The following is an 8,898-nucleotide window of genomic DNA, read 5'->3' as shown; positions in this document are numbered from 1 at the left end:
AAGCGTTGCTGCCTAGTGTACTGCCTACCTTCAAGAGACACAGAAGAAGGGCTCTAATTAGGTGAAGTCATTTACAGACACTTAAAGACTTAAACAGTACCAAAGACTACCCAAGTTGCTCAAATGCTGGGCAAAGCTGTGTGTTTGTAAGGGAGGTTTAATACACAATCCAGGGATGCCCTCAGGCACTGTGTCGAGGTTTCCTGCATAAACGCAGCCGCCTTGGTCAGGCAGGAAACTGACTCACAGTTGATCTCAAAGAAAATCTTGTCAAAATACAGCAACTCTAGCTTTTTTTTTATAAATATATCATCTCTTGAATTGGATGTATATATTTACACTAGCAGAACAGAGGCTAACAGAAGCCCCCAGGCAGCTCATGAATATTTTTTTAAATATGTAAAACGCCCTTCAGTCAAGTCCATTCATATGTTAAAAATGAACAAAATGGGTTATTCTAATCAAACGTCTGCAGTGTGCACCATAAAGTTAAAAAGAGAGGGCGAGAGGGCTGTAATTTCTCTCTCTAACCCATGTTTATGAAATGTTAAGATCAGATGAAATTTCAAGGAAGATAATTAAGGAGTGAGGTGCAAGTCATAATTTGGCTAATGCAAAAGATGGGAGACTCTAAATTGGTACACTGTCCTCCCCCACGGTGCAGACTTGGGATATTACTTTAAATTATTAAAATAGCTTTTCGACAGCTTCCAGAATACGGGCTTTTTGGCATGGGCTTTTATTACTTATTGTAATTGGAGGATCTGCCATTTTCTTTCGTTTATCTCTGTGTGTATAGAAACAAGATAGATCTTGCCTTTTTATGACTTCTCCATGTTCTGAATCAAAAATGTGGTTTAGATAATGTTAAGTGCCCTAATTCCTACTGCAGCGAAGGCAGACGTTATGGAAAAAAAGCGTCAAAACACACACAGAGGGTCCTTCCACCGCCAGATCACCGAAGACGAGGCGTTTGTGCTCTGTTGGGTGTATTAACTTCAGCCATGTGAATATAATTTTCATTAAAGTAATCCTGTCTCAACTCGATGCTGCGAGTAGAGGTGAAACGTTGCGAAAGCGTTAAAAATAGCTTGCTAGTAATTTCAACATCCTGTAATTTTATCGCGGATCGAGTTTCAACTGTCGTACTATACAAACCTTATCCCCCATATAGTACATGTTTACTTTTTTAGCCTGCCAGACCCACTCTGGAAAGATTGGTGCCAATATAATAAAATCGCTGGGGGGGGGGGGGTGCTGGAAAGAGTGGGAGGAGAGCCGGGAAGGGGTGGGGGAAGCGAGTACACCATTTTACATCAACGCTGCGAAAATGCAAGCGAGCCTGGCGGAGGACCGGCAGCTGGGTCGCAGCGAGCGAAGGCTTTGCAGTCTCTGCCTGCTCCTTGTTCTGTCGCTCTTAAGTTTCTCTGTTTGCATAATAGCCGTGCATGCAAACCGCGCAATGCTCCAGGGCTCCAGAACAATAAATATACACATTTAAAACCTTTATTGTCTTACGGTGCGTACCCCCCCCCCCGCCCGCGTTTTCAACAGCTTAATTTTTGATGATATTTAACTAGTTTGCAAATGAATTATTTTTTCAGTTTCAAACTATTGCCGAGGAAGCTCCCCCTCCCTTTGGGGGGGGCAGGGGAAGGACTGGGGGTGGGGTAGGAGTCGGTATATTATTCCTGTAGCGCCGGGTTATATAAACACATTATCATTTGAGAGAGCCCTTGGCGTCCATCAGCATTGTAAACACGTACGAGTGTATATACTTCAAAATTAAAGAATGCACACGCAGAACCCAGAGCCCGAATTCATATTCTGAGCAGACTCGCGGCTCGCATGTATTGATTTATCATGCACGGTTTATTGTTCCTCTCCCTAAATGCAGTTGCTGTCCGTTCAATATTGTTGCAAAATCACGAGACGTGTGTGCACTGCTCACTTGTCTTTCTGCTCTTCTTCTTCCTTTTTTTTCCTGCTGAGTATTTTTTTTGCGAAGCGAACAAATGCATTAATATTTATATGTTTATATAATCGATAACCCACTTTTCCCTTCCGTGTAAATAGGCATCAGAAGATAATTTAAAAGATTAGTTCTCTCAAACATGGCAGTGAGGAAGCGTAATTTAACTATCAAACAAATCTACATGTCTAATAACAGCAAATCTGCTAAGGAGCATTAGAAAGAGGAGCGGCGCCCCGGAATCTCTGCAGGAAATGTTCTTTATATTAGACATATACAAGCAGGTCCTGTCAGATGCACAACTCAGTTCGAGAGCCTTGAGCTGCTTCAAAAATCTCAGCTGACTTTACCCGCTGATCCGATGCACTAAGAGAAAAAGATGCACTCATTACTTGGTTTTAGGGTGGGTTTTAATTTTTTTTACGTCTTTCTGTCTGGTTTTTGCCTTGATCAATTTGCTTGCCGCCGAGGTCGGACGCAGCCGTTTTCTCTATATCGAATTTGATCAACCCATCTTTGGCAGCAAACATACATATTTTTGACAGGAGCTAAAAATTGAGTCATCGAAGAAATATTAGGACATATTTTCAATCATTTTGGAGCTGAGGGGGAGGCGAGAGCTTAATTTTATATTGAGACCTCACGCCGGCTGCAAGCAGAGAATGCTTTCCCCTGCCAGGACCTGATGCAATCCATTCAAGCCAACAAGTTTGGAGAGAATGTTGAGTTCAATCAATTCAGAACGTCGAGATGGAGCCCAACTCACTCCAGGTATTTCGCTCTCCTCCGCTCCTGCGGTCCCGGCGCCCCCCGGCACTCCCCAGCCCCCCAGCTCACCCACCCCCCCACCCCCCCACACACCCCCCACAAACTTTTCACCAAACTTTTACCCTCTGCATCCCCCAAAACCATTTTTATTGTTTAAAAAAAAATCCCTGCGCTGATCATACCTACATAATGTAATTTTATTGCCTCATATGGGGAGCTGGGGAGGGGTGGTGGTGGAGACCCGGAGGGCTTTTTTTTTCTTTTTCTTTTTTCTTTTTTTTTAAAAGAGAGGCAAAATTTAGTGAGGTTTGTAAGATTTTTTTTTTTTTCACCCAGCGTTCTATCTGTGGGCCGGTCTGTATTGAGAGTCTGGCTGTCTTGTGTGTGAATGTGCCTGGGAATAGATATTTGTGCTTGATGGCTACATTATTTACGTGGTGCTTTTTTCTCTCTCTCTCCCTCCCCCTCCTCCTGCAGTGGGTCGGCTCACCGTGTGGGTTGCACGGACCTTATATTTTCTATAAGGCTTTTCAATTCCACCTTGAAGGCAAACCAAGAATCTTGTCCCTTGGCGACTTTTTCTTTGTAAGATGTACGCCAAAGGATCCGATTTGCATAGCGGAGCTCCAGCTGTTGTGGGAAGAAAGGACCAGCCGGCAACTTTTATCCAGCTCGAAACTTTATTTCCTCCCAGAAGACACTCCCCAGGGCAGAAATAGCGACCATGGCGAGGTGGTAAACCTATCTCTCTCTCTCTTCCTTCTTTATTATCCACCCCCCTCCAGTAATGCGTATTATAAGGCAAGCTTGAAAATACTGTATTCAGTTCTGCGGCGAGCAGGATCCGCTCGTTTTTTAAAGGGGTAGCGCCACTAACTGGGGCTGGAGTATTTTACCATTGTCAGAGTTTGGCTGTCAGCTTTACAAAGACCGTCCAACTGCTGATTTTAGTCAAGATCAAATAACTTGTCGAGAAGGGTTTTGTTCCAGGGTGTGTGTGTGTGTGTGTGTGTGTGTGTGTGTGTGTTGGTTTTGCTACCTCCACTTGAAGATTAATATCCCATGCATTAGTATATACATTTTTTTTTTTTTTGCTTTTTAAAAAATTTTACCTTCGTGCCTGGCCCCTAGGCTGGATGGATTTCTTTTGGTGGGTTTTGATATTGTTCACGTTATTTTTTTCTTTTAAGTATTTGATATGTTTAAGAGGGCGGAAATTACGAAACGGAGGCAGAATGAGATCAAAAGCGATTGAGTTGGCAAAGGCGTGTTGACTGAAGTGATAAATGACAGGTACTGGGATAATACATTCAAATAACTTGCGCATCTGCCCGGGCGGATTTCAAAGCGGTCGTGTAACCGGCACAAACACGTTCGGCATTAAAAACTATCTCGCGCCCACTCCCCCTCCTCCCGGAACCATTTGATGTTCTGGTTTCCAGTGACTCCACGCGAAGTGGACGTCTTCCAGTGGGGTGTGGGGCCGGGTGCAGGGGCCTCTGCGGTGCGGTGAGGGGCTGCGTGCGGGGTGGACACGGAGTGGACCCGGCGCTACCACTCGGCCACCTCCCTCGGGCTCTGCCACTGCGGGTGTGACCGCGGCTCTACAGGCTCCCCGGGTCCGAGGGCCGAGCTCGGTGGCGCGGTCTTTACCCCCTCCCACACACACCCCCGGGAACTATTTTGGGGAGTCTGCGCCCAGGGCGCGGCGGGAGGGAGGACCATGGTCCCCTGGCAAGGCTTTGTGTCTCCCGAGACAGAGGCAGGGTGATCAAACTGAGACTTTTGAGGCAGCTAGCTCGACTTCAGGCTCGCGAGCTTTCGAGGTAGGTCTGTTGTTAAATGAATGATTCGGTGCTGAACTCCTCGGGGGCCCTGGAGCTGCCAGCCCGGGCAGAAATTCCTGGAGCTGTTGGAGTTGATTGCACTTTTGGCCTCGCTAGCTCACTCCCTCTCCCCCCGGATCGAATTACCCCCTCAGTGGTCCGCGGCCGGTTAATTAAGGGAGTTCGTCAGAATCTCGGCCCAGGAATCTGCCTTTTCGGAAATAAGCTCCGCCCTCCTCCCCGCACACACCCCTCCCCCGCCCTCCCCGCAGCCCCGGGTTTCAGCGTTCGATTTCCCGGCTCCGCCCGCAGCCTGACTAAGGTGGTGTGTGCTGCAGAGTGGGACCCCTGCAGCCCACCAACAGGTTGAGCGCCTTTCCCCTCCCCGGGCTCAGGCCCCTCCCCCCGACCCAACTTTCCTGCGCAGCTGTCTTCCTTCTCCCTCCCCCTTCCTGATTTCTTATTATTTGCTTTTCAAATTTATTACTTCAACATGGCCTGTGATCTGGAGAAGGGAAGGATTAAATATCCAGAAAAGAGCTGGTGCCGAACAGACTTCGGACTAAACCCAGGAGGAAATCATTCTGTGTTTTATGGGATATTTGTGGTCACTCTTTTTTTATTTTTAATTGAAATTGGAATATTTGCTTAAAAGACCCCGAGTTGACCCCACTAGGTCCTGTTTAATTTCTGTTGCTGTAACTAAATGGCGAATTCTGGTTTAAGAATAAAAGCCTCAGACGATCCCATCTGTCTGTCAGAACTGTTGACAATGAATAGATACGTTTTTTAAACACCCGGTCTCTGTTTAATTGTTCCTTATGGGGAGTTGTAATAATCTAGGCATTTTGTATCTACTGTATGAGCCATACCTCAGAAAATTAATCTTGCCATTTAAAAGTAAACTCTAGGGGGTTTGTGGAGAGAGGGCGGCTCTATTTATAATTCTCAGCTGCTTATACATAGTCTAATATTATGCATGATTTGTTTTTTAATGCTAACACGGCTGGTAATTAGCTGTATGATTATACTTGTATATTTCATTAGGACTTTGGCTGATGTCATTGTGAGTTATTCAGCCATATTAAAACAATTTTCAATTGAGATAATGACACGCCTCAAAATTATGCAAATGGAAGCTGCATTGTGCAAAATAATTACGACAAATGGAAAGCAGGTAGAAAGTTTCCCAGTGCCGGATCGGTTTTCCACCCCGGTGATGTCATTTCCCCCCTGGCCTAAGTCAGACGTTAGCAGAACAGCAGCAGCCAGGCTCCCGGGGAGGAGAGTCAGAGACCAGCGTTTACTGCAGGCGCCTGGAGGGGGCAACAGGGCCTCTCATTAAGAAATTTGCTTTGTTTTCGCCTACTCCATTAACTTGTTTATATACATTGAAATGGTTTTTATTATTGATTTTAAATAGTTTTGAAGGATGCCTTTGCCGTTGGTAACTGCAGGGAAATGTTTCCTTGGTGTTCAAGAACATTTAATCAGCCAGTAGAGTCTATTTTAAGTAACCAAATGGAGGTTAATAATTTCTTGATTGAGCTGACATCAGCATCTATCTCAAAAGGACAACTAGGACTCTGTTGAAAAGAGTCGTTCTGCCTTTTTTTTTGTTTTTTAACTGATTTCTTGAAATGTGAAGACGTCAGTTCTAAAAGCAGGAACATGATCATTGTACGAGTTTAGAAATAGCGTCCCTGTGTGGTTCACTGTGATTTGCAGAAGATTTTTTTTTTTTAATTCCACACGGATCTTTGCAATCACTGCAGGATCCTGGATGACGCAGAACTTTGCCTACCCATTTTAGAGATGGAGACAGGGACACGCCAAGGTCACGTGGTCTGTCAAATGTTATAGCCTGTGTCACCCAGTCCTTCCTAAACTTTCAGCTTGTCTCCACTCCTCCAAAAAAACCTGTTCTTGGAACAAGAAAAGACACCAGGAGCATGTACCAATGAGGGCGGTCTCTTGCTCATTTTTAAAACAGAGACTAACTCAGTCAGCTCTCAAAGGTCAGATAGTCAGGTTTCAAAATATTTTGTTCTACATGGTTCAGGTAATCCTAACCGATGTTACATAGCAATATTTTTTCATAGTTATTAATAATTAGCTATTGATTGGTTTCCAGGGTGATGGTGACAGCACACATATATATTACTGCATCAGACATTTCTAGTGCTAGGGGCTTGCACTGAGGAAAGGCATTTGAAAAGGAGGTATCTTTGAGGCTGGGGAAAAGGATCAGTGGATAAAGCAGTTTACTGGGCAAGTGTGAGACCTGAGTTCGAATCCTCCAAACCCATGGTACTACTGGAAGCAATAGTCCTAGGACTATGTCGAGAAGGTTCATAAGCCCGTAAGCAACAAAACAGAGACTGTCCTTACAGGAGACAGAATGGGGGGCTGACATGTGAGTTTGTCCTCTTGACCTCCACAAGCATGCTATGGCACACTAGTACAATGCACACATGGAATGCACATACATAGCACACACACACACAAGAAGAGGCACATTTCGATTCGATTCTGCAATTTAGTCTGACTCTGACCTTAAACAACCATAAGTATCTGAGCCTCAATTTCTTCTTCCACAAAATGAGAATAACAGCAAGAATATCTGAATTTTGGGGGGTTCAAGAGACATTATATAAGGAAATGCTTTAAGATATTACAAAATACTTAAAAGGAAAGGACTTAGGGGTTAGAATATATAAACATTCTCATTCTGTAGACAATAACACATCATAATACTTTGATGTTTATGTGGATTTCGTTGGACCTCATCATGATGCTGTCTACACCACATGAGAAGTAAACAGCAGGGCCGTGTGCCAGGAGGTAGTCTTTGGTAATCCCCACAATTGGCCACATGTGGCCAGTAGCTTTTCAGGGGAGGACAGGGCAAAGTAGGTGGGTAATTGGTTCTGTTCCTGGGCAACCTCTGATCATGCTCACTCTCAAATTGCCAGCTACTTAATCTATTGGCAGTTGACTTTCAAAATGCGTGCAATGTGCAGGGCTTGGGTTTTGCATGAAGGTTTGTTGATGGCCTGGAACTAGGAACGGGGAAGATGAAGCTAATGATGTCATTGAGTCAAGACCAAGCATGCCTGGATGTTTTAGACTCCAGCTTGTGTTCAGAATTTGTAGCAGTGTTTGGTTGTCACCATCCAGGATAAGCGACGAATGGTGACCCACTTAGAAATTCCCTCAAAGGTGCCTGTTCTACTGAAAGCAGATTACGATAGTTGGAGTGGGATGCAAGACGTTGAGATGTAAACATTTTCAAGTCTCACTCTACTGGTAGAATCTTGGGTACTTTCTCAAGCATTGCGCCTCAGTGTCTTCACCCGTAAATGGGTGCACGGCATTTACTTCTGGGACTATTTTAAGGACTCGGTGAGCTATTAAGTGGAAAGTGCATACAAGCCATGTTGGTGCACAGTAGATAGATAGATCAATAATGATTGATAGTGATCATTATCATTAATATTGCTACTCTACTGCTTTTCTCATTGGAATTTGAGGCATTCCTGGGGACTTTTTTTATGTGAGATGGTAACTGCTGTGTTACTTCACTAAAGTCTCTGGCACTCTGGTTCTGTCCACTCAGGCTGTCTTTCCAGTGTGTGGGGTTTAGCTGTGTCATCAGCACAGAAGGCTCTTAGGAATTTATATTTTGCTGCTGAAGAACGCTGTCAACTGGACCAACCACATTTTTTGAAAGATTACCTGATTTGATCATATCTGGGGTTAAGCAGATGCCCTGTGGAATCTCGATGGTTCCAGCTAGGGCTTGTCATAGCCCCCGTCTTGGTTTGGTGTCATAAACTGGTTTTCAGAGAGTTCTGGCTTTTGTTGACTTGTTACTGATCTGCTGTTTCTTGAATGAAGTTCTCTACCTTACCCAAGCCTCATTTTCTTGACCTGTACAATGGACTGGTGATCTAGAGTCTACTGAGGACATCAGAGACGATAAAAAATGGTCACACCTAGCACAGGGACCTATGAAAATTCAGCCACTGAAGGCTTCAGTGACTCTAGCTACTGGAAATTCTTAGTCATTCTTTAAAACTAAATGAAAGGACACCTCTGACCATGTGCAGAATGAGGCTAAGAACTAGCATTGCGTGGAGGCCTCTCACTGGACTGTGATAAGGATCAGCCAACTAAAACTCGATGTCAAATCTGGCCAACAGACATTTTGTAAATAATTTTTATTGGGATGTAGTCACATTCATTTATTCATAAAGTATTTGAAGCTCTTTGACTCGGACAACACAGCTAATGTTTTTGATGGTTACCATATGATCAACACAGTAGAAC

At 44.4% G+C, this 8,898-nt stretch overlaps 1 protein-coding gene across 1 annotated transcript in view; it reads left to right on the top strand.

The window, feature by feature from the left end:
* The first annotated feature begins 2,699 nt into the window (after positions 1–2,699).
* The window catches only part of Arid5b (AT-rich interaction domain 5B), a 175,670-nt gene continuing 169,471 nt past the window's right edge, over positions 2,700–8,898 (top strand). Inside the window, 2 exon segments of the mRNA XM_038342229.1 lie at positions 2,700–2,743; positions 3,218–3,472. Of these exon segments, the coding sequence (XP_038198157.1) occupies positions 2,723–2,743; positions 3,218–3,472 (276 nt within the window). The 5' untranslated portion in view covers positions 2,700–2,722.

Source organism: Arvicola amphibius, chromosome 9, assembly GCF_903992535.2.
Source record: "Arvicola amphibius chromosome 9, mArvAmp1.2, whole genome shotgun sequence".
In the NCBI taxonomy this organism is placed as follows: Eukaryota; Metazoa; Chordata; class Mammalia; order Rodentia; family Cricetidae; genus Arvicola; species Arvicola amphibius.
Note: the sequence above shows the minus strand (reverse complement) of the source record. Positions and strands in the feature narration are given on the sequence as shown.